General features: G+C 42.0%; 1 protein-coding gene across 4 annotated transcripts in view; it reads right to left on the bottom strand.

Moving 5' to 3' along the window:
- Nucleotides 1-26,816, bottom strand: part of Ap1s3 (adaptor related protein complex 1 subunit sigma 3) — a 65,064-nt gene that overhangs the window by 6,113 nt on the left and 32,135 nt on the right. The window contains exons 1-4 of one of the 4 annotated variants that reach the window (XR_007595217.1): nt 15,846-15,950; nt 11,666-11,844; nt 10,285-10,393; nt 761-898 (exon numbers count right to left, since the gene is read on the bottom strand). Coding sequence is in view for 1 of the 4 variants with exons in the window: in XM_050161048.1 (XP_050017005.1) it covers nt 761-898; nt 10,285-10,393; nt 11,666-11,844; nt 15,846-15,866 (447 nt within the window). In the remaining 3 variants the exon portion in view is untranslated. Of the gene's footprint in view, nt 1-760; nt 899-10,284; nt 10,394-11,665; nt 11,845-15,845; nt 15,951-26,816 lie in introns of those variants that run through there. The other 3 variants (XR_007595216.1, XM_050161048.1, XR_007595218.1) reach the window with 3 other exon arrangements.

Genomic DNA, 26,816 nt, shown 5'->3' with positions numbered 1-26,816 from the left:
TTTTCCAGTGTCCTGCAAGGGGTTAATGTAAGTTATATTACCCTACTAGGTCAGATTCAAATCTGGGATGCTTCTAAAAAGAAAAGTCCCTGGATATTATATGAGGCAAAATGTCAGGGGCAGTGCCAAGCATAGGTTTCAGGGCCCATTTATACCTCAGCAATCCATCCATAAGTGCTCCTGATTCATTTACACAAGCAAGAGCACACAGACACAGACCTAGGGTCTTCCCAAGAGGCAGGGAATTTCAATTAAAATGACAAATGCCATCTTCGATAACATAGCTCTAATATTCCTGGCAAATGAAATAACTCCGTACTGCTGTGTCTCCTTCCCAGGGCAGAGCAGATATTTTAATGAAAGCCTTTTTATACATCTCATAAAATTACGTCTGCAAATAATAGCTCCAAGCATTTGATACCCCTAAGAGGGTAACATATTTTCAGACCCTGAAGCTCAGCAAGACAGGACAAGCAAAGACTCAGGACTAAACCGCAAGGGTCCAAAGCTCTATTTCATATTTATTAACTACAAAAATGAGCAGGACATTCCACCTCCCGAGTCTCTGTTCACTCACAAGAAAACAGACTGAGACCTGGTTAGAATTGCTGACAGAATTGAGCAAACTAATACGTGAGAACTGTTTAAAGTAGAAGCTATGCCCAGCACAACATGCGGGTATAGTAATCAGAGTGGTGGCTATATTATAATTAGTGCTGGACTCAACATCATCTTTCCCAGGAATAAAAACTATACTGACCTCCTGTAACATATCAGACTCTTCAATGGCCTTGACTGCCGTTTTCTTGGATGTTTCCTGAATTTCTCCACCTATTATAAATTCATCAAGGATAAAATACGCCTTTTCAAAATTAAAGATAATATCCAGCTCACAGACCTGGTAAGGAGAAAAAAAAATAAACGTTTTGATAAATTTGGAGTAATCAGGAAAACGTCTGCCACTGGCTCCAACTCTCCCAGCATTGCCATTCAAGTGGTAGGCAAACATAAAACACCACATGGCATTTTAAGGATAGAAAGACGGGAGAAGAGAATCCCAGACCTTTAGAAGACGTAAAACCAAATCCTATTAAAGCAGAGCATGTCTTTAGAAATTGAGATTTGTTTCCAATACGAATCCTCTTGATCCCCTTATGTTGTCTTATTGCTATTGCTAGAACTTCAAGCACTATATTGAAGAGGTATGGAGAGAGTGGACATCCTTGTCTTGTTCCTGATTTTAGTGGGATGGCTTTGAGTTTTTCTCCGTTTAATGTTAGCTGTCGGCTTGCTGTAAATAGCTTTTATTATATTTAGGTATGACCCTTGTATCCCTAGTCTCTCCAAGACCTTTATCATAAAGGGGTGTTGAATTTTGTCGAATGCTTTTTCAGCATCTAATGAAATGATCATATGGTTTTTTTCTTTCAGTCTATTTACATGGTGGATTACATTGATAGATTTGCGTATGTTGAACCAGCCCTGCATCTCTGGGATGAAGCCTACTTGATCATAATGGATAATTTTTCTAATGTGCTTTTGAATTCGGTTTGCCAGTATTTTATTGAGAATTTTTGCTTCGATATTCATGAGTGAGAATGGCCTGTAGTTCTCTTTCTTGGTTGGGTCTTTGTGTGGTTTTGGTATCAGGGTAACTATAGCTTCATAAAAGGAATTTCCCTCTTCTGGTCCATATCCACTCTCTTTATCTCTGCTTCCTGTGTGAGACTGAGATGTGACCCCCCCCAACCTGCTAGCACACCTCCCTGTCATTATGGACCCCTCCTCTGGATCTGTGAGCCAAATAAACTCCCCTTGATGTGTTCCTTTTGGTCACAGTATTTCATCACAGTCATCGGAAAGTAGCTAATAGAATGTTTCGTGTTGAGACTCCGTGGGGGAGTGAGGCTTCCTAGGCTCCTGTGTCCACAGGCACATGCAGAAGCTGGGTGCCTGCTGCTTTCTAAGTAGAAGGACAGAGCCTCAGTTCTCAGGCACTCAGGTTTAAAGATCTTGACTGCTAGGCCAGTGAACTGCAGATTTCCAAATTCCCCTGTTAAACCTTCTGAAAACTCTTCCTGCAGGCCAGGGCCCTGCACCTTCCGGGTCAGTAGGTCTGGATCGGGTCCAAACACCTGTGCGGCCAGCATATTCCCACGATACTGAAGGCCTCTAGTTAGTGGAACAGCACATTAACCAGGGTCAAAGATCGAGAGGGACTGGCAGGTGTCACTGTGGAAGTGAAGCAAACGGCGAAGCTATCCCCATAATCTAAACACTTCAACCAGGGAGTCCTGTTTCTGCCGGCTTCCTCACTGCTTACACCACAGCACACTGCAAACTGACTCCTGCATTCAGACCTTATCTGCCCAAATACAACTGCTTTCTTTAAGCCGTCTAGCTAAAAGCCCCTCAATTCTCCCTCAAACTCCCCTCCGCAGCAACTGATATGCCTGCCAACTTGTTTCTTAGACATGTTTCTCCCTTGATGTTGGCAAAGCCATCTAATGACTGTGGGCCTCCTCTGACTCAGATGATGGTTCTCAGACTTTCTGGATGATTCCGTGTTACTCCTCCCCACTAACTTGTATTTGGTTGGTAAGTACTTATTGATCTGGAACAAAGCTCAAGGATCAAAGTACTTGCTTCCAAGTCCTGGACCTTGAGTTTGATCACCAAGACCCACATGGCGGAAGGAGAGAACCTATTCCCACAAGCTGGACTCCCGACTCTACACACATGCACTAGCAAACATGTAATCCTCCACGAAAATAAATGAATATATATAAGTTCAGAAAATACTATTTATGGAGTGTTTGGGGCATATCAGTTTGAAGAACTGCAGCGTGTCCACCACATGTGGCATTTCTTCTTAAATGACGGCATTCTTCAGCACAGCGCCTTCGCGTTGCAATAGACATCGTCTTCTAGACAAACTCACTGGCTCTCAGTGACAGCTCCTTTCTCTCATTCATCTCCATCTACTGGGTCTGTCCTCTTGATGTGGTCACCAATCCCTATTGGTTCTTACATTCAAACAGAACACTTCTCATTCCTCCACTTCATAGCCGCTCTGGCCTGCAAATGGTGCAGCAAACGACCAATCCCCATTTGCCCAGTACTTTCACCCACTGACTACACATGTCTGTCTACTTGGGCATTCTTAGTTCCACATCACCATGTCTGAAATTGATCTAAAAAATATTCTTTTCTTTAAATTATTTATTTATTTTCATTTTATGTGCGTTGGTGTTTTGCCTGAAATTGATCTAAAAAATATTCTTTTCTTTAAATGATTTATTTATTTTCATTTTATGTGCGCTGGTGTTTTGCCTGTGTATCTGTGTGAGGGTAACAGATCTTGGAGTTAGGGACAGTTGTTAGCTGCCATGTAGATGACGGAAATTGAACCTGGGTCCTCTGAAGAGCAGTTAGTGCCCTTAGCCATGATCTCAAACATATTCTTTCTTCCTTTAGTCTCTATTTTGCTTAGTAGCTTCTTTCTTATTATTTTCTCTAACTCATGTGAGAGCTCACTTATCCCCCCAAAACACACATACACACACACGCACGCACACACACACGCACACACACACACACACTCATTCTTCTTGTACTGGCAAGTTTCAGGTTAACTAGACACAAGTTAGAGTCATCAGAGAAAGGAAATTCCTCCATATGATTAGGCTATACGCAAGCCTAGAGGGCATTTCCTTAATTAGTGGTTGATGGGCTGATGATTCTGGGTCCTACAAGAAAGCAGGCTTGTAGCAAACTACAAGGAACAATAAGCACTCCTCCAGAACTTCTGCATCAGCTCCTGCCTCCACGTGCCTGCCTTGCTTGAGTTCCTATCCTGACTTCCATTGATGATAAACTGTGATGTGGAAGTATAAACTGAATAAACCCTTTTCTCATCAAGCTTCTTTGGTTGTGATGTGTCATCACAGCAATAGTAACCCTAATTAAGACATCTTTTCTTCCCTTGGTCCTGATGTGTTTCCTTCATTACCAATCCTATTGATTCTACCATATAAATAGAGTACGTCTCCCATACCTCCACTTTGTAGCTGCTCAGGCCTGTAACCCCTCCTATTGGGTTTACAGCAATGATCTTTTAGGTAATCTCTTTGCCCATTCAAGACCACAGTCAGTCTCCCACTTTGCTAACGTGCTGTTCTAATTCCTCTTTTTGTAAGGTCTAGGTTTTAAGATAGACTTGATCTTTATCACCTGCCTCAGTCACTCAAGCTACCAGCTCACTATGTTCTTTCACGCCCTTACCCTGGCACATGCCAGTAAGAAGTGAACTGCTCTTCCAAATCCGGGCACATGCCAGTAAGAAGTGAACTGCTCTTCCAAATCCAGGCACATGCCAGTAAGAAGTGAACTGCTATTCCAAATCCTCCCCCCGCTTTTTTATCCTCCTACTGACAAAAGCATACAGAATTCTCAATGCAGAAATAATTCTTGAAAATTCCCATCTAAGATAAGCATAATGTAAAAACAAATGAAAAGGCCAGGTATAGAGGCACACACCTTTAATCCCAGCACTTAGGAGACAGGCAAGTGGATCTCTGTGAGTTTGAGGCCAGCCTGGTCTACAGAGTGAGTTCTAAGACAGTCAGAGCTCCACAAACCAAATCAACCAAACAACAAAATAATGCACAATGCATAGACAAAGCAAGAAGAAGGAGCATTATAGATGTCTAGGAATAAGTATAATGTCAAGGAGTCACAGATAGGCAAACTGAATCCATACTCACCAGGAAATTAAATGAAAATATCCATTGCTGGTGATGGCATGAATAAGTACATACCCTCACTGTCAATGAATTTATAAAGCTTGTACCATTTTTGATTGGCTGTTCAAATTTTAAATGCAAAAATGCTCACACTCACATCTGGTAAGATGGATCAGTTGGTAAAAGCACTTGTGAGAGAAGCCTGACTTTAGCAGGCCCTGGACCTCAATAGCCCCCAGGCCTTAGCACAACTGACCCCATGATGAAAGCATCATTCAGGCCATAAAACTCAGCACAAAGACCTAAGCCATTATACTACACAGTTCTGGGAAAGTCTCTAGATGTACTAACCTTGGTTTTTAGCTTCTTTAATTCCACTTCTGGCTAACTGTTCTTGCTAACTGAAGCATGTCAACCCCAGACATGGTTCTTGTGCTCACCCTGAGAAAGGCTTGGTGCTGCCAGCTAACAAAGACTTTCTATTGGCAGTCTTCTCTGGGACACCCTACAATACTGACAACCTGGGTTTGATGCACAGAGAACATATAAAGATAAAAGGAATGCCAGAAAGTTGTCTTCTGACTTCCACATGTGCAATGCAGCTTGCATGCAATGGTACACACACACAAGCACACACACACACACACACACACACACACACGCATGAGTGCCCACATACACATCATGCACATAACGCCAAACAACAAATAAGTATTTTTTTAGTTTCTGGACTCAACAGTTCAATAAGGGGCTTAGCCTCATGATACTAAAATCAATGTCCAATAAGACATATAAGCAACAATCATTATGTTTATTATATATCATTTATAAAAATAATTGGGAAAACTCAAAGTCCAATCAAGGGAACTGTTTAAACAATGTATGTACAGCCAGGCAGTGGTGGCGCACATCTTTAATCCCAGCACTCAGGAGGCAAAGGCAGGAGGATCTTTGAGTTCGAGGACAACCTGGTCTACAAGAGCTAGTTCTAGGACAGGCTCCAAAGCTATATAGAAACACTGTCTTGAAATACAAAACAAAACAAAACAATGTATATACATCTCTACAGTGGCATAGGAATTCTATGTACAATTTGGAAAGAATAGGGTACTTTTATATGGAAAATGTGGGGAAAAAATTCTCTAACAAGTTTGTAAGGAGAATAATAAAGTTATATAAGAATATGCATACTGCAATCCATTTGCTTAAGTTTAAAAGATTGTATGTACAGAAGAGTATGAAAATGCATTTTTCTAATTTTGAACAACAAAACTAAACAGAAAGAAATTACAGTAAATTAGAGATCCACACACAAGAATGAAAGGACCAGAAGAACCAGTTATCAGAGGTCAGGAGAGGTAGAAGCCAGCAGCGACAGCAGAGAGACCTCAGCATTCAAAGCTGGTACAAACTAGAAATCCAAGACAGACAGGAGCCTCATTAGGACAGAAGCCTGTCCAGCAGACCCAACAAACATTCTACGAATTCACTAGGCATGTCTCAGGGCCTACTCTGAGCAGTCACAAATCCCCAGATCTGTGGCTCCTTTAACAGTCCTGGGGCAATCGATTTACTGCACCTAGTTTCAGGGACTAAAGCAAGGAGGTGTGCAGAATCAGACACACACACATCATGGATACTGTTGGGAGTGAGCAAGTACTTCATACAACTCCCAAATGCTACTCGACAGCCCAGCTCCATCGAAACCAAAGAGGGGGTGACAACCTGCAGAACTGCGGTGAAAGTCAAGCTCTATTGGCTCTTTCTTGGATACTTATAAATTCCACCTAAGGTCCACCCCAGCATAGAAGAACTATGTCTTTGACACTCAGCAACTACCACGTTGTATGTGGCATCTTCCTTCATAGTCCATGCTAATAAACATGAAACATTCCTTTGATTTCCCCCCATGTATGTAGATTCTGACACACAACTTACAAATGGCAGAAAAATGACTGTTTCACTTTATCTTTCACTTCCTGATATCTGTGTGTTACTATAGTGTGGCTTACAGCTCTTCTCTCACAGCCAGTATATACTACGCCGAGAACATTTCTGCCATTTCAACAACGAAATCCCTTAGGTCAGAGTCTAAGAAGCAGCTGTCCTTGAACTCTAAAGTAAATACAAGAAGTTTCAAATTACGCAAAGGAAATGTTTCAGGTAATAAGAACCACAAAGCTACAGGAAAACAATACGTAAATAGCAACCAATCGTTTATATATCTTTGCTACTTATTGTATTTGAATTTAACAAAGCAAATATTTTTATCTCCCTTTCCAGTGTCGTATCCTCATCAGTGAAATGGAGATAGGTGGTAGGTCTGAAATCTTGGGTCTGGTTACTGTGTGAGCAGACACTAGGATCAAGACACTGCATGCTCTTCCTCTTAAAACAGAAAAACTCCCTAGGTCAAATTCAAAAGCTGCCTGCGACAGCAGCAGCCACACACTCGGAATACATCAATCCACGTTCATGCTGCAATGCAGAATGGAAATATGGCAGGCGTCTAAATTCCTTATCTACTGGGAGACCCCAAAGCATTTCTTCTTAGCATCTATAAATTGGGGTTAATGCTACTTACTGAAGATTGAAAGATTGACTACACAATCCTTGGTAATCTCCTCAGAATTGAAAAGTACTGTGAGACACATCACTCAAATTAGTAACCAGAGATCTTGAGTTTTATCTGCCTTCAAAATACTATATCTTCAAGATGTAAGTTTCCCCTTGCATAATCTATGGGCAGGATTCAAAGAGATCTTTGGTATTAGCAGGAGAGGAAGATAAATCCAAAGATAAATGAAATATTGCTGAGATAATGACAATGATAATGATAAGGATCAGTTCTAGAAGCCCTTGGTCATCTCTGTCAATTAATAAGAATTGAACACCTACTGGGCACGGAGCCCTGGAGTGCTCTTAGTTTAATGAAAGAGTCATTGAATGCTTTAGTGAATTAAAATTTTGATTCATGACAAAGATAGAGTGAGCTTCTAAAGGTGTACCAGAATTGGATGGAGAACCAATGCTAGACAGGCAGTTATTCTGACCCTCTTTACTCTTTCCTTGGGTGGAGGTCATCCAGATTCTCTTAAGTGATGCGCTTTGACATATCTGATTGACTTTCAGTAAACACAGAGAGATCAAAATTCAGCTTCAAGTTGCATGATCAAAGTTGGCTTAATCCACAGAAACAGAACAGGTCAAACTAGAGTTCAGAAATAAAGAAGATAAAGCAGGTTATATAAAAGCTCAGACTTCAAGAAACTCCTCCAGAGCAAAAGGCCACATGCAAAGTTCATCTCAAAGGAGGGCACCAAAAATATCAGAATTCATTAGAATAAAAGAAAGCAGAAAGTTAAATATTTCTGTGTTTTAAAACATGCTGTTTTATACGTTCTACTTAGGAAAAAGAAATAAATTTAGCGAGGCAGGAGCAGAAAGAGAACTTGGTGTCACTGTCTTATTATTCCTAAATACCGGAAATAACTAAAATCTCCCAAGCAACGTGTACCTCTCACAACATCATTTACAGAGGAAAGAAGAAGGAAAATAGGGGAGAAAATTCAATTAGGAATCCATCCAATACTTGTTATTGTGAAGACTGTTGAAAAAAAAAAAGGAAAAAAGAAAACAAATAAAGGAAAGGGGGTTAGGGAACATGCATGAACCACCTGTGATGAAAATGTCACCCCCTAGCTGGGCGGTGGTGGCACACGCCTTTAATCCCAGCATGGGAGGCAGAGGCAGGCGAATCTCTGTGAGTTCAAGGCCAGCCTGGTCTACAAGAGCTAGTTCCAGGACAGGCTCCAAAGCTACAGAGGAACCTTGTCTCAAAAAACAAAACATAACAAAAACAAATCAAACAATATAAAAACAACTCTTCTGGAAGCAGATTCTCCCATCATCACTTGATAAACTTCCATTGACTAAGGGAAGGAGCAGAGAACATGGCTGGAGAAACCTTTTCCAGACTCTTTCCCACAAAAGTGTATTTTATCGGTGTCTCTATAGCATTTGCGAAAACCTGACCCAGAGGTATTTACAGTGGCAGGGGTGGGAGAGGCCAGAGGTCTTGACCTCTGGGAAGGGCCGGGTTTGCCCCAGGTAGAATGTTGTGCCCTGAGCTATTGCATAACCTGGAATGCTGACAGAGACAGGTGCACAGAGGAATATACACAGCAAGGGCAGAGGAGTGATCGGTTGTCACTGTTTGAAAGTTTAAATTAGAGTCTGGGAAGTGTGGAGTTTTTCCTGATAGAGAAGGGAAAGTGATGGGCAGTAACGCCCCACCTAGGTCTGTACGTTTTAAAAAAGATGCTCATCATCAGGACAAGCAGAAAAGCATAAAAGAGTTTAAGGGTAGAAATGGACAAATAAGAAGCTAGATGTAAGATCCCAAGTCATTTCACTACAATAGTGAGAGGGACAAGAGTTTTGGGTTTAAACTGAAGGGTCAGGTAGGCTCTAGCAGCAAGCAAAGAAAAGCAAAAGAACCCTGTCTTTTTGTACTGCAGGGTTCTGAGAAGACAAAGTCCAACCACCATAAAGAGCAGGTTTGCCAGAGACAGGCATAGTACTTGGTCATGAGAAGATTGGTGAAAACCATCACCAGGAGAGCAAAGAAGAGGAAGCAAGAAAGAAATCACCTAGCCGTAGAGGCTGGGAGAAAGAATCCATAGACACACTAGGCAGGTGGGAAGAGGGGCTCAGCGTCTAGATGATCAGAAGAGGAAAGCGAGCTTAGGGGAAAAAGAAAACCAAAGGAAGGGCCTCCACATACACAGGCCAAGACCCAGCAGGAAGCAATGGCATGGTATAAAGCGTGCGGGGTGAAGGGTGGGGATACTAAAAGGATGAATATGAATTCAGTGCTGCGGAGGGCAAAGCAGGCAAAGACTTGAGACGTCAGTGGTGCGGAGCAGTATGCAGGGCTCAATGGTTACTGTGCAACTTCCTTGGAGTGGTAAGATGCGGGGCCCTGCTGCAAGCTGGTGCAGACTGAACGGTCTGAAGATGGGAGCAGCTGTGAGAGTTCGCTGCATCTGTTATGTAAATAAATGCAAATGAGATTGTGGAATAGCGCTGTGAAGTGAAAAGATTGGGGACTTTTGTTTGTTTGGGTTGATGTTGGTTGTCGTTGTTGTTTTTCCTTGTGTACTAATGATATTGTAACTTTAAACAATGCCAAAGAAGGAACAAAATGTCAAAACAGAAAAGAAATGGCAAAGCCAATGAGGAATAAGGGACAGAAATCACTCACTCGCAATTAAATTCAGGCTTCCTGAAAAAAAGTCTTCAATGTATTTGTAATCTGAAGGTAAAAAAAAATACCCTCATCTTTTGAGTGATTCACTTACTAAGAAATGCAGGTAGGGAGGAATCCTGTAATTCTGAACCAAGGTGGGCCAGCACCATCCTTGGTACAATGCAATGGATAGTTTAGACTTACTTGAAAGAGAGAAAAGGAATACAAGAGATGAGCAGAAGCAAGAACCAAGATGGATAGACTCTAAAGGGCCGGAAGGACACTTACATTTCCAAAGTACTTGTCCAGCAACTCCACATAACGATGTACAATCTCTAGTGTCAAGAGCTCATTGTCCTGATTTTCTATTGCACAGCAAAAATATAAACTAGCATACCTTGAAAAGAAAAAAATAAGGAAAGGCAAAATTGAATGAGACAATAAACAAGCTTAAGTGGGTTTTCCCAATGGGTGTGCAGTCTCCTGCTCTCTCTCGATTCCCTCCACACAAGGATAAAATTCATTGCTCATGGCATGCAGTGCACTCCTCAAATATAAACCAGAATACATAAAGATGCCACAGCGGTTAATTACTTCATTAGTCACACGAGAGGCTCTCAACAGAATTTCACCTTGAAGAGCTACAATCAGAGGGATGGTATCCTTTCGTTCGCGATAATTGGGGTGTTTGCTCATGCCCCTTTCCAATTTTTTATCACCCCCTTTAATATACAAGCCTTCAGCAGCGCTCTCAGGGGCACACACTACCATATCTGGCTTCACATGGTGATTCGTTCTATGCCAAACCTCCGAACCTATAGAAGCTGCTTTGCTAAAGCCCTTCCTAGCAGTGGACTCTACTAACTATCAGACCCTACATGCCACGGAAAGAGAGCATTTCCAGTGTGAATTTTCCGTTTTGGAAATCATAGTTTAATAGAGGCTCTGTTCAGGCCCTATCTTAAGCATCCATTACCTGAGTCTTCATTGGAAAGCTTCCTTTACCTCTCAAGCCTCAGATTTCTCATCTATAAATGAGGATTCCTTGATAGTATGGTCTTGCCACTTCAAACAGATGTATCAAAAGAAATATAGGCTTTAAAGGAAGAAAGTTCTAGGCTTGAGTACTGGCTCTACTGATTGATTACCATTCAACTACTGTGACCAGGAAGTAATTGCTTAAACTGTGTGTCCTCAGTTTACCCATCTGCATATATGGACAGCTTTAATATGAGCATCCCATTGGAAATGGTTCTCATTCTTCCAGCACATTCGCTTGTGCTTTCCCACAGCATTTGGTACTGAATATATGTTGATTGCTTAATGAATAATTTTGCTTCTTGTAAACATGAACATAATCTGTCTCTTTTTTTGCTGCTGTATCTACGGTCACTGAAATGATGCCGGGAATGTAACTCATGAAACAGTACTGGGTATGCGTGTGCAAATTCAGCGAACAGTTTAAGTATTTAGAATCAATCCTAGCATGTGGAAGCTGTTTTAATCAAATGGGGAATCTTTACACGCCCTGTCATTGCTGCAAATATTTAGACTCTCCTCATCAGAGATTTCAGACATTGCCGAGATGGGTATTGCAATCTAAAATAGTCAGAAGGGAAACGAGTCAAAGCCACAGTGAGATGTTTGGTTCTTGGGAAGTTACTCACACCTTTTATAAACAAGTTTCAGCTCCTTCCAGTCAATGAAGCTGCTCGTCCTGTGCCCACGAGAGAGGACAGCCTGGATGATCTCCCGGGTGATCTTCTTCCTCTCTTTGTCAGGGAGCGTGGTGTACCATTTCTGCAGCCGAAGTTTCCCTTGTCGACTGAAGAGCAAGATGAAATGTATCTAGAACAACAGTGCACAGAGAAGGCCAGGGTTTAGTCATCCAAGTCACTTGCTGCACAGATCAGGGTGTTCTGGGGCTGGGTGGAGCTAGGAATGTATACAGAGAGTTATTTACCCACCAGAGAATGAGCCCATCTTAACATGCCCCCACCAGAGATCCAAAGGTGGAACATCACAAACACACCACACACACACACACCTTACTTCTGTTCCAGAAGAACATGTTGAAAGGAATTTAATTCCTTTGAAGGATTGTAAAATTCATCAAGACACAAAATCTATCAAAGGAAGTAGTGGTACTCTTTGAAGCAAATTCCTCCTCTAAAAGCAAAACAAACAAGCACCATGCTTTGACCAGCTGAAGGATTTACTTTAGAGTTACAGCCTCTGCTCCATATCACAACGATGAAAACACAGGAATGGAGAGAGGACAGAGGAAGGAGGAGGCAATTATATTTTACTTTTAAAATTTTGTAAATGTTAAAAGAACGAAATTAAATAAAGAGAAAGCAAGGGGAAAGAGCAATAAACAGCCATGTTAAAAGAACGAAATTAAATAAAGAGAAAGCAAGGGGAAAGAGCAATAAACAGCCAGAGGAGAAGAACTAAGTGTGGCCGCTTAGCTCACCTATCTACTACCTATTATCAACTACCTATCACCTATCTCAGGCCTCCTCAGCATGATAGATGGGTAACAGTTTCTAAGGGTGTTAGCCATGAAAGTTACCAGGAAGTGTTACCAGTGCTATCAGTAAGTAACTTGATTTTGTTTACAAATCAGTTTTGCTATGTGTATTCAAAATAAAGTTTCACATTTTAGTGACTTTTAAGAACTTTAAATGGTCAGGTGGTGGTGTATGCCTTCCTTTAATCCCAGTACTCAGGAGGCAGAGGCAGGCCTCTGTAAACTCTGTGAGTTCCAGGTCAGCCTCGTTTACAAAAGCTAGTTCTAGTATAGACTCTAAAGCTACAAAGAAACCCTGTCTCAAAACTAAACTGCATGTTAAAAGGGGAATTTCAGCAAGCCATTACATTCAATGCTTACAGAGTTTACTATAAATTAATTGAAGAGGAATGGACAACAAAATAAAGTTAAGTTTGGGAGTTGGAAAAAAAAATAAAAGAACTTTAAATGAGGGACGACAACCTAAGTCCTGTACCTTAGAGGCAGGGCAGAGTTTATTTACAAAAGCAGTCAGGAAGCCAGCCACTTTTATTTTACAGAAAGCCACATTTTCTCAGCCCATCATATGAGAAGACTTAAAGGCTTATCTTTACTTATGTCTATGATTTATTTCGTTGTTTTTATTAATTAAAAACTAAACGAATATGTAGAACTGGAGAGAGGACTCAGTGGTTAGGAACACTTGTTGCTCTTGCAGAGGACCTTGGTTTGGTTTCCAAGCACTCCGTGGTTGCTCACAACCATCTATAACTCCAGTTCCAGGGATCCAAAGCCCTCTTCTGAAATCTAAGGGCACCAGACACTCACTCATGTGGTGTACATACATACTATACGAAGGCAAAACACACCTACATGTGAAATAAAATAAATATATCTAAAAATAAATCTATATAAATAAGATGCATTGTTTCAATAAATTGTTTTGTGAGTGGAACGATACATGCTGTAAATGAAGAATAACTACAGTCTAAAAGAGACAAAAATGAAAAACAAATAGTCTATTCTTTTTGCCGAAGAGGTTTCTCTCTTAATACCATGGCACAGACCCTAACAGATTGGTAGGTGGTGATACATGAGGTGAAGGGACACCAGGATCTTTCCTTGGAAGGTCCTCTAACTTACAGAATAGGGGCTTCTTTTTGTAATTAATTTTATTTGTTATTAGTGTATATGTGCATCATTCTCTCTGTCTTGCTGTCTCTGCCTCTGTGTCTCTATCTTGTCTCAGTGTGTCTGTGTGCTTGTGTGTGTATGCATGCTTGTGTGTGTGTGTGCTTGTGTGTGTGTGTGTGTGCTTGTGTGTGTGTGTGTGTGTGTGTGTGTGTGTGTGTGTGTGTGTGTGTGTGCGTTTGGTTGCTGGTAGAGGACAGCTATGGAAGACAGACAACTGGAGTTGATTTTGTCCTTCTACCTCTAAGTGGGTTCCAGAGACAGAGTTTGGGTTGTGGCCTTTTATTTATTTATTTTGTTAAGTAGAGCAAATGTAAATTTTTTTTTAAGAGTGACCACAAGCTCCCAGTCACACAGACAGCACAAGGCAAGAAAACAACTTTAAACTCCTGCTCAATAAGCTGCTTAAGGAAAGCTCTTCCTAAACCTGGAATGTTCTTGAGCACTGCACGTAGATGGCACACTTCCCACTATCCCCGACCATCTGAGCTCCATCGCCAGGACTCACATGGTAGGAAAAAAGAAGAAAAGAATGCTGCATTGCCTTAAATTCTATTTCCTGTTAGACAGGTATAAATGATTCAGGAACAGAACACAGTGACTGTTTCCTAGCAATCAAACTGAGATGGGTACTTTGCCTCCTATCCTGGATGGTTTTGTTGTCAACTTGACACAATCTTGTGCCACCTGGGAAGAGCAAATCTCATCTGAAGAGTAACCTCAACTTGACTGCCCTACAGCCATGTCTATGAGAAAGTCTTTCGTTGCTGTTGTTTTGTTTTTTATTTGTTTGTTTTCTTTTGCTTTTTTTTTTTTTTTTTCAAGTCAGGGTTTCTCTATGGAACAGCCCTGGCTGTCCTAGAACTTGTTCTGTAGTCTAGGCTGGCCTTGAACATATAGAGATCCTTTTGCCTCTGCTGTCAGAGCACTGGGATTAAAGATGTGCCACACCACTGCCTAGAGAGAATATGTCTTGATTGATGGTTAATGGTGGAGGCCCTGCTCTTCTGTGGAAACGCCATTCCTAGACAGGCCTGGGGTGTATAAAAAAGCTAGCCGAGCCAGTGAATGAGCTGGTACACAGCATTCCATGCTTCCTGTCATGTATTCCTGCTCTGACGTCCCTCAGTGATGCACTGGAAATGTAAACTGAAATAAACTCCTCCTCCAAGTCGGTGTTGGTCATTGTGTTTTCTCACAGAGACAGAAATTAAACTAGAATACCATCCTAATAATAGAAAACTGAATGGCTCTAAAATTTAAAAAAAAAATCAAAACTGCACAGAACTCAGGATCTCAAGAACAAGGCTCAGTCTGGGATTACCACCAGATGAGACTGTTCAAGAGTGGCCAGATTTCTGCTAGAGGGATTAAATCTACAAATTCAGAGGGTGTTTGCTTTCATTTCCCATGAAAAATACTGTTTTCTTCCCATCTAACCTAAATCTCTTCTGCCTCACCTGAAGTTTCTCTTGACTTTATCCCAGAGCACAAAAAGACACAACCTCAGTAACCTTAAATAATGAACTCTTCAGCTACTGAAGATGGTGCTGCAAGCTTCTCAACCATTTCCTTCCAGAAGAAACACTCTGACCCTGCTGTCTACTCCTTGTGTATTTACAGGTCTCATAATTCTCACTCTGGAGAGTCCCTTGGAACTCTCCATAGACTAAATGTTACTCTGCCAACCCAGATTAGTTCTGGGTTCTCTGTGAGACTGGGGCCTCCTTTCCACCTTTTTCTTTCTGCAAAAAGTATCTCAGAATGAGATGTCCATGCTAATATGGATCAATAATTTAGAACAATGAAGAAAGAGCACTTGAAAAACCAGTCAAGGAATCTAAAGAGAAAGGATAAAAAGAACATGCATATACACACATTCATGTGAAATACAAAAATATGTTCCCTGTTCAAATGAAACAATGGAATCAGTTCAAGTTCACTCAATAGCTGTAGAAAGGAGCGGCAGGCTGCTTCCTGCCACCCAGCTCCCAGCTGGCTAGCTTATGCCCAAAATAACAACATACAAACTGTATTCATATAAACACTGCTTGGCCCATTAGCTCCAGCCTCCTACTGACCAACTCTCACATCCTTATCAACCCACCTCCATTAATGTGTATAGCACCATGAGGTGGTGACCTACCAGGAAGATTCTAGCGTACATCCATCTTGGACTGGAGCTTCATCGTGCCTGCCCTGGAGAGAAGAGGCATGGCATCTGCCTCACTTCCTCTTCCTCCCAGCATTCTGTTCTGTTTTCTCCACCCACCTATGTTCTAACCTATCAGGCCAAGAAGTTTCTTTATTAATTAACCAATGAAAGCAACAGATTGATATATGACACTCCCACATCAAATAGCTAAAATGATAAGTCATTGTTAGAAGACTCAGTCCTGGCAAGTTTTGTGATTTCTGCTGGGGAACCAGTTACCTCCTCAGATTTAATTTCATAGGTTGAGCAAGCTAGCAGCATGGATTGTAGTGATTTCACAAGCTGACTGCCTTCTACAGTCTAATTTATTAATTTACAGTCTAAATTTATCTAATTTATTGGTGTAGTCATTTAGGGCACATTTGACTAATTCATTTCAAGAAGTTAATCAAATACAGTCTTGTATTAGCATTATCTTGAGTAGAAAAAAAATGAAAGTGTTTCTTTTTTCATTATTAGAGTAAACTTGGACTTGATGCCCGAAACAAACTTGTGTCTTCAGAAAGCAATGCCTAATACCCCACCACCATCACCACAGATAATGCCACTAAGAGGAAAGAAAAGGGAGAGATGTAACACCAGCTCTGTTAAAATCCAATAAAGTGTGTCTAGCAGGGTTATGGTCTTATTATACATTTGACTCAAAAGCTTAATCTGGGTTTTCCCCTGTGTCCACCCAGAACTGTCACCCTCTTCTCAGGACAGGCCACTTTATTAGTCCCATTTTGAGGGGTCTAGTTTGGGCACAGATGGTCTGTCGAATGCAGAGATGAACTGTCAGATGGATCAAGCATTCCTTGTCTTCAGCATCCAAGAGAGTAAGACTTGACCTCATTGGGAAAACTCAGAACTTGGATAGTTTGGTTTTTTTTTTTTCCTTGTTATAGACCACCATTCAGGGAGAAGGCACCACCAGGCCTCTGACAGAAACACAAACCAGACTAGCACCAATCCATCTGTTCTATTACTTTGGACTACTGTTGGCATCTTACTTCTAGTTCACTATGTACAGAAAAGGTTTCTAATAGCAGCACTGGTTCCTAATGTTTGCAACATTACTAGCTCTTAACCTCAATACATGAAATGGACCCATAATCAGCTTACAAGATAAGAGACAACCAGAGACCTTCCCCTGCCCCCAGCACCTCTGCACCCTGAGCACCACATTCTCGGGTCTACGCTATATTTCAGAATGTGAGCCACAAATATAAATGCTCAGAACATGTTCCTCTGATCTATCTTTACAGCAGCCCAGGTCAGCCCATCCATTCCTATCTTTCTTCTATTTAGAGGTGCCAGACACCCCTGAGGAAAATCACAAAGAACTTCCCAGACTGTTACTGCCATGGCTGTCTGATAAGCCAACTCATGAACCCCTGGTGGTTGGAAACTTTCCACGTACTTCTTAACCTAAAGAACTTGCAACCACCTCCCCTTCTACTAACCATCTCAGTTATTCCAACTCATCACGTGGCCTCACAGTCCCTGTATCTATCCTCACTCCCTAGAGCTGGAGAGATGAAGGCTAATCCCAGGATTCCCTCACCTCCCCCCACACCCTCACACTCACCCCTAACCCAGTGTGTTTCCCCCATCTTCCTTAGTCCTTGACATTTAACCTTTTCTTATGTCCTAGAAAGTGTGTGCCATCGTTACTACATTGCCCATCTATGTCACATTTTCTGGAACTCTGTATGTGTGGTGATTTCTCTTTCCACCTATGAAAATCCCTGACCTTCAGTAAAAGCGACTCAGCAGTATCAAGAAGCCAGGAGTCTACTTTTAGAAGACCCCCCCTTTAAATGGAAGTAAACAAAACTGCATATGATGTATGCCTGCAATCCCAACTCTAAAGAGGCAGATACAGGAGGATCAACAGCTGCAGGCTAGCCTGGGCTACATAATGAGAATCTGCCTCAAAAAAGCAAAAAGCAATCAAAAATGTAGATAAATGTTCAGAATCAGATTCTGATTCTGTACTAACACTCAACCCTGGAAAATCCCTTACTACCTAAAAATAGATAAGGTCTTGGGTGATATTTATTAACCAGTTTCAATAAAATAATAATTCTGATAAGTTGCAAAAACATTAAGTTGGATATGTAATATTATACCCCAAATGGATTATACTTGCAAGGAAATTATATGAAGGAAAGCACACTAACTATTAATAGCAGTTGTCTTGGAATAGTGAGATTTTATTTCACAGAAAATGTTATTTTTCTTCTTCATACTTCACTGAATTTTCTAAAATTCACATATATGATGCTGTCATTATAAAACGTGTAATAAAATATCTTAGCGGGTTCAATACAAACCAGTCAACGTTCTAGCCAAAGCCTAACACTGAGTGATGAGGTTCTCTCTGTCCCACAGCATGGCACCCCATGCGGGGCAGCCTGTAGCAGTACTGAGTGACTCACTGAGTAAGTCAGTGCATGGAGGACAGGAAAGGCAGACATGACTGTTGGGGTAGTGAAAATGCTTGCCGTGGTATTATTATGGCAGAAACATGTCATTCTATATTTACACAAACTGATACAATGCCCAACACCAAAGTGGACTTTAATATAAACTGTGGATGTAGGCGGCAATAAAGAATCAATACAGGTTCATAATTGTAACAGAGGTGCCATCTGGCATAGGATATTGATAATGAGAGAGGCTGTTTCTACAGGATGCCTTTTTATGGTATGCTCACCTGTGCTATGAACCTTAAAAGGCTGTAAAATATTAAATGCTTCAAAACAGAAAACTGTCTAACCAGGCTAACTGTCTCTTAACCACATGACTAAAATATAAGCTGGGCATGCATAAGGTTGGAGACGCCAGCTCAGGCCGGGGAGGGGTATCTACAAAATCCATCATCATTGCCTTAGTTGCAGTAGAAAAACCCAATAATCTTCCTTTCCATTTCAAGGCAATGTTAGGGAGTTCCAAGGATGAAATGAAGCTGGGGGAGTAAGGAGATGTGTGCGACGGTCACAAAAGCAGTGGTTTTGCACTAGCAGGTAACAGTACAGTAGGTTGTAAAACACACAAAATGGATGGGTTCCCATCACCATGTTTTAGTGAGACAGCCAAACAGAAGAGTAGCTCAGAGCATCACTCGCAGTAAGGATTGAAGCTTCGTCCCAGTGCCTTATGTTTGTACTGGTTGGTGACGTAAATAAACTTCTTGCTATTGCTGTGGCCTTAAAAAGGAGTCAAAGAATGACAAAGTGGGTGTGAAGGAGAAGGACAGGCAGACAAGGACACCGAGTCCATCGGGGTGGGCATTCATGCAGTACAAAAGCAAAACAAATGTTTAAACAGAAGGCTGATCACTAAGGAAGCGTTAACAGAAAAGCCATTTTTCATCTGCTGTTAATATTTAACTCTCGTGGACTGTAGAATACTGAGAAGGTTACGGATAGAATTTTTTTCTCTAAGTATTGGAAGCAGTTGTTGGGTGGGACTCAGCAGGTTGAATTGCTACACTTTCCAATGCTAATAAGGACAAATAGCCAAGGTCCCTTGTGGAAAAAAAAGCGGGGGGGGGGCCTCCTTTGATTTAGAAAACGTGCTCCACTCTTTTTCTTAATACTGACAAGTTAAATAGACAAGCCAGCTGGAGAAAACGCCATCCTTTAGTCACCGGGGTCAGTTCAAAACCCTCTACCTGGCAGTCAGCACTTTCCCCTCCTTTCAGGCTTAACCAGAGACAGTCTCCAGGGAAATAATCACATCAATAACTAAAGTAATTGTATTTCTGAAAGACCTGTCAGTACAGATCATTAATTCATTTGACTAGTATTTACCAGAGCTTATGATGCGTGATACCAAACACACAGATGGACATTGTAGCCTGTACCTTAGGAGCTTATAACGCCGATAAGGAATCCAAGGAAACTTCAGGATAAACATTGAATTAACCACTGACTTTTATTGCGTCTTCCTCCCAATATGCTATTAAAATGACAGTAACGGAAGTTTAAAAAATGTGTTAAACCCCAAAGAGTAAGAGACAGATGGGGAAATAATAGGAGCCCAGAGGTTTCAACCAATCTTTGAAATATGGAAGGAGACAGAAATGTGACCTGTGGGGCATATTTAGCAAAATGGGGAAAGCCAGATATAAGGCAACGTTCTGAATACAGAGAGAATGGCTGAAAGTCTTCCTGTAGGAGGGTTGGCATTTGCTACCAGCAGAATCCCCAGGGACTATAGCTAAATGAGAACATACATACATGTACATATGTAGGTACACACACACACACACACACACCACAGTACATTCCCACTAAATTATTTAAAGACAGAAATTTAGCGAAGGCCATGCCTTTGGAGTAGCTCTTAGCTAGCACAGCTTTACCACAGACTTGTAATACATTGTACCATGATGTAGTCACAGCTATGACATCATGAGGCAACAGCAGTATTCTAGCTTTATTATAGTCTTAGGGCAACACTGCCCATTGTTAACTGAAACACTGTTCTATAGCCTACTCGGGGGTCATAGTACCACTCAGGAGGCTTGACAAACCCTAGAGCTCTTAGATATTTATAGCTGCCTACAACTCTCCTGGACTTAAACAGAAGCCTGATGTGGGATGCCCTTCTGTGTTTGTGTTGCTTTTATTGGTTGATGAATAAAGCTGTTTGGACCAATGGTTTAGCAGAGTAAAGCCAGGTGGGAAATCAGAACAGAGAGAGAGAGAGAAAGACAGAGATAAAGGGAGAGAGAGAGAGAGAGAGAGAGAGGAGTAAAAGATATGCCATGTAGCTGCTGAAGGAGAAGGACCAGGAATCTTTCCGGTAAGCCACAGCCTTGTGGCAATACACAGATTAATAGAAATGGGTTAATTCAAGATGTAAGAACTAGCTAGAAATATGCCTGAGTCATTGGCCAAACAGTATCATAATTAATATAGTTTCTGTGTGACTATTCAGGTCTGGAAACAATGGAACAGTCTCTGTTTACAGAAGTCATAACCAGCAAATCCATGAATCCTCATGTAAGAGAGGAACACATTTCGAGCCTCCACCCATATCTTTGCATTATGAAAGAGCCCATCTCTTCATTCAGTTGTGTTACTGATCCCACTTCTACCTCTGAACTGCCTATGAACACCCCAGCAGCCCACTTCATGGTCAGTAGACAGTCTAGAAGCCTCTAACAAGAAAGAGACAGAAGGTGGCTGGAGAGATAGTTCAATGGTTAAGAGCACTTGCTGTTCTTCCAGAGGACCCAGGTTTAATTCCCAGAACCCACATGGCAGCACACAGCCATCACAGCCATCTGTAACTCCAGTTCCAGGAGACCCACCACTGTCTTCTGGTCTCTGCTTGCAATAGACACACACACACACACACAGGGGGCACATGCAGGCAAATACTCAATTATTATGCTCACATCATGCTCAGAGTCACAAGAAGATAGAGTTCCTGGGCTAAGGGAACAAGAACAGAGTTCTACACTTTAACAGGAGAGATAAAAACACCAAGAAATTGTTTGAAGCTTTCCCCAGAACTAAACAGATGAGATTTCAGATTAGCAAAGACAACCAAGTGTGCTATGTAACAAATTTTAAAAGCACAACATCCAGAAACACCAGAGCACCCAAGACAAAGTGACCAGCCTAACGATTACAGGAAGACAAGAGGTTTCCATGCAAAGAATCAGAAATCCGAGTCAGCCTTAGACTCTACAGACTGGAAGACTGGAAGTCTGCATTCCCCTAACACACACACACACACACACACACACACACACACACACTATCCGTCAGTTAAGAAAAAGAACCGAAGACTTGTGAACAGATAAAGACGAAACATATTAAGAAAAAGCGAAAAAGAAAACAAATAAAGCTGTCTAGGGAAACAAAGGAAGCCAAAGGAAAGGGGGAGGCAGAGAGGAAAAGAGGGTGGAGAGGAGTGAGGGGGAATGTGTTCAACACATAATATGGGCATATCCGAAAACTCAAATGAAATTGCCTTAGAATCCCCTGGCGGATAGATGGCTCTTGGGACATAGAGGAGCAAATGCAGTTAGCTGTGTTCTATAGAACACAGAACCAAAGTCAAAAGGTATTGAGAGCAAAGGCCAGCATGATGTGACACAGCTGGTCACTGTGTATGGAAGTGGTTGGGAGGAGGGGTGTCCATTGTATGCTCATAGGTGTGTGTGTGTGTGTGTGTGTGTGTGTGTGTGTGTGTGTGTATGAAGAGCATTTGAGACCTACCTCCTTGGCCATTTTCAAGCATACAATACATCGTTATTAAATATAGTGACCATGCCATGCCTTGGATCTCACAATCAACCCATCCCCACTGAAACTTTACACCCTCTGCCCAGCAGCTCCCCTTCTCCCTCCTGCCATATACAATTTTAAGGAGAAAAGATTGATAGGAAGTTTGCTAATGCTGACCGTTCCTAGTATATTATAGTAAGTCACTGTGGACCCTCCCACACCCTCACCCGGAAGCAAGTTTCTTAATTTCCCTATCATTTTGCACATTACTCCTTAAGTGACGCCTAACTTCAAACTCCTAGCTCAAAACAAACTCAAATTCTGAAAGACCTATTAAGAATGAGAAAATGGCAAGTAGGCCTGCATACATACTCACAGGAGAAAATTACTTTATGGTCCAGTACACAGCTTGACAGGTAAAGCCAATCTCCAGAAACTAGGTAGATAGTTTCCTATGATGAGGAGGGAAGGAGAGGGAGGACAATCATGGGGAAGCTCACACGGCGGTTATCCTGAAGTGCACATCATGGAGAAGGAGAGACACTGCCTCACCAAGGTGGAAGGACAGAAGCAGCTACCCAAGTTACCATCTGACCTCTACACACATGTAATGGCACACACATACTCATATTCACAAGCACACCTCCATCTCTCTCTCTCTCTCTCTCTCTCTCTCTCTCTCTCTCTCTCACACACACACACACACACACACACACACACACACACACATTAATAATAACTGTAAAAAAATTTAAAAATAAAATTACTTTGGGTTTTCTCTAAGGACTGGAGAATACTATGGTTTGATTTGGTTTGGTTTGGATTGGGTTGTGGTGGTAGTGGTTTTCTGTTTGCTTTGGTTTTCTCTTTCCTTTTCTTTTCTGAGACTGCTGTCCTATAAAAGCCCAGGCTTCAGTGGGCATCATAAACTTACTACTGGGATGACTCCAGGTGCAATGAACACAACACACACGTGCTTTGCAGGTCCCTCCATCACTTGTCAGAACTGGTGTGGCACTTCTCTGAGTGCAAGTGTGAGAGCAAAGCCAGGATCTGGCCATTCTCTTCCTGCTAGATCCACCAGAAAGAGGCACCCAGGACTGGCCTGAGCACCTAACACTCGTGGGTTTAAAGTCTGCGTTCAGTTCACATGCAGGAGGATGCCCCTTAACAGCAATTCCATTGCCCTTCCTTCAGTCCGCTCTGAAAGCCATGAGACTATGCTTCCAGGCTATGCCTCTTAGGCCTGTCCCTTTGCTGTGGGGAAGCTTTCTCCCAGGGGAAGGGATGTATGTCAAGAGGACCAGCCTATCTGTCACTACACATAGTCATCCTTGTGTGTGTCTTCGCGAGCATGGTGCAATTTCTGAAATGGCTCCAGCCACCCCACCCTCTCCTAAAAGACTTCTTGGATAAGCTTCACATGATCTATCCTTATTAGAGATGATGCAGACATGCTTGGGTGCAAATGAGATTCGCCAGACTAGTTTCCCAGGTGCCATTCACATGCACCTTTAAAGTGGAAGCTTACTGACAATCTGCCAGGCTTCTCACTCATTTGCCTTTTGCAATACATATGCTGTATCTCACAGTTTGGTGTTTTAGTTCTTGTAGATTTGTTACGTACCATCCAAGCAAACTTGCGTGACTCAACTACATTTCCTGGTTTGGTCCAGATGTGCTATGTACTTATGAACAGGCTAAACCAGAGTTGGCCCGGGCACTTATCAAAAGGCCAGTCTAAGTTGGGGTCAGGCCATGCTAGGCATTTACCAACAGGCATAGACACATCCTTGCCCAGGGTGGGGCAGCAGGCAAAACATGCCGATAGGTTACTCAATGAGACTTTGGTAATTAGTAGCTTGAGAATTTGCATCCTACCTTGACTCTGTCATGTTCAAGTTAAACGAATGTGGAAAATTTCCTGACTTTTCTGGCCCTTGGTCTTCTAAACTTTAAAGTCAGTGACATTGAGGATGTGAGATGACACAGTACATGCCAGCTGCTTACTGCAGAGTTACACAAAGAGCAAGTTCAAAAAATGCTTGCCATATCTGATAACTCACCTAGGAGTTGGTTCCTTTCGTGTGCATTCCCTGAGGTGAACAAGAATATTCTCGTCTTCCCTTCTCGGCATGACTACATCACTACCCCACTGGTTTTCACTAATAGGTTTTCACGTTCTGATGGAATGTACCCCAGAAAGTCCATATATTGAAGCCCTAGCCCCCAGTGTGACTTAAATGAAGTCAACAGAGTACTGTGATGTGATATGACTTGTGTCTATACAGAGGAAGAGACGCCATACGGATGCTCGGCTTAACTCTTCCACTCCAACACACGTGTACAGAGGAAGGGCCATGTGAGGAAGCTGAAATAAAGCATCATCTCAAGGCAAGTAGATGCCCAGCCTGCCTCCCTTTGGTCTTGACCTTTAATCTTGACCCTCCAGCCTGAAGAACTGTGAAAACTCAACTTCCATTGTTTACACTGAAAAAAGGAGAGAGAAACCCCAGCACCGATTACTTAGGTTTCCAGAAAGCCATAATGCTGATTCTTTAGGCCAGAACAAACCACTGGCTATCTAGCTGACCCGCTGCCACGTCTCCTCAGCCATCTCCTCTTATGAGTCACCTTTCCAATATTTAAATCGTAAGCTTTCCCAGAAACAGTACAAGCCTGCCGATCCCCCCATTCTGAGTTCCTTTCTTTCTTTAGCCTGTTGATCAAAGGCCTTCTATGTATTAATTCATCTCCTCCCAGTTCCATACAAGGTGTTTGCCATTCCCTTTGGCTTTATTTTCTTTAGGTGTGTTTCTCGGGTTATCATGTCTTTTATCCACAATTAAGAGCAGTCTTTCTGGATTATACCTCATACTTTTCCTGCTGATTCTTTCCTGGCACTGCACCCCATATTTATGGCGAATCATTTACTCTCTCCACCAGCAGTGGGTTAGAAGGAACCAGGAGACAGGAGAAGCACTCAGGGGAGTGCCAGCCCCCAACACCAACCTCTGGTCATCATCTATAAAGCAGGAAAGTAAGTCACATGCTCAAATACCTACCATGGGTTGGGCAGAGGCATATCAAATGCGAGCAAAGGTTCAGTGCTATAAAACAAGGGGAGGAAAAGACAAATGGTCAGCATAAATCACAAGACCCAGAGAAGGCAGCGGCTCCAGGAACCCCAGTCATGTGTCACCAAGAAAAGTGTGCCAAGTACTACTGTCAAGTCTTTGAGGAGCCTGACATCTAGACGATGACAGAATTGTTTTTATATTGGTGAATAATTATAATCAAAACAAAAAAGACACTGCTCATGCTAAATAAAACTCATTGTGTGTGAACATGATCTCTGGACTGCTTTTTCCTATGGGTTTCACTTCAAGACTCTGAATAAAATGATGGCTGTGGGCTGGCAAGACAGCTCAGAGGGTAAAGCACTTGCTGTGCCAACATGAGGACCTAATTTCACATCCCTATAGCCCATATAATGTTGGAAGCAGTAGTGTCCCTACCATGAGACTGGAGGCAGAGACAGAAGAATCCCCCAGAAGTCTGCCAACCAACTAGTTGACCTACATAGTGGCAAACAAGAGACCTGTATCAAACAAGGTAGAGGTGAGAACTGACCTCAGAGGTTGTCCCTGATCTCCACACACAGGCATAGCACATGAGTGCTCAAGCTAACATTTGCACACATATACACATACGTACAAACATTTTGTTAATGACGGCTGAAGGTTCTCACTTCACTGAGATCAAAAGATTTGCTTTTATGATTTTAAAGTTACTCATTTGAAAAAGTGCTTGCTCTGTTGGCTCTAGAATCCTGCTTTCAAATTTCCATACTATTGTCAGTTTCTGGGACCGGGTTCTCCAAGTAATATTTGCCCAACAAACTTTATAGATTATTTCCTCTCAATATTGCAATAAAAAGAGAAAAAATGTCCATGAATAGATTATATCTCAGAATCTCATCTTTATCCTTTGCCGTGAAATAAAATGCAGAAAGGTGGCCACACTGGCTCACGTATTCAAAGCTTTCCCAGTCCTTGCACACCATCTGGTGGCAGAGCTACCTGCTTGAAGGAGGCAAATGGAGCTTAAGGAGGAAGACTGAAAACAGAATAAAAGGCAGGGTGGACGGGGGTGCAAAGACACAAATGTGGGTTATATGTTGGGTGTGTGTCAGCCAGGAGTAATATGCAAATTAAAAGACTGGCCACTAAGAATCACCTGATGGTCAACTGTGTAAAACATTAAAGTTCTTCCTGTGAAGAAAATTTCTCAAGAAAGTGTTAATCATCCACCTATATGGCACAATAACATTTATTGAAGAGGAGAAACAAAGGAAAAAAAGAAAGTAAGTTAGGATAGGGAGGCACTTTTTCAAATGAGAAGCTTCAAAATCATGAGAGAGAGAGAGAGAGAGAGAGACAGAGACAGAGACAGAGAGACAGAGAGAGGGGGAGAGGGAGACAGACAGACAGACAGATTTGGTCAGGCACAGTAGTGGACACCTGTGATCTTAATACTTTAGAGTGGAGGCATGAATTCAAGGCCAGCATGAGTAGTAGGAGACCCTATCTCAAAAACAATAAAAATTCTTTTTACGTCAAGCTATACAGTATTAGCAGAGTAAGAATCCTCAGTCTTCAAGGAAGTG

Source organism: Alexandromys fortis, unplaced genomic scaffold (assembly GCF_014885135.2).
Source record: "Alexandromys fortis isolate MF-2015 unplaced genomic scaffold, M_Fortis_MF-2015_v1.1 scaffold_98, whole genome shotgun sequence".
NCBI lineage: Eukaryota > Metazoa > Chordata > Mammalia > Rodentia > Cricetidae > Alexandromys > Alexandromys fortis.
This window is presented reverse-complemented; position numbering and strand designations above follow the sequence as displayed.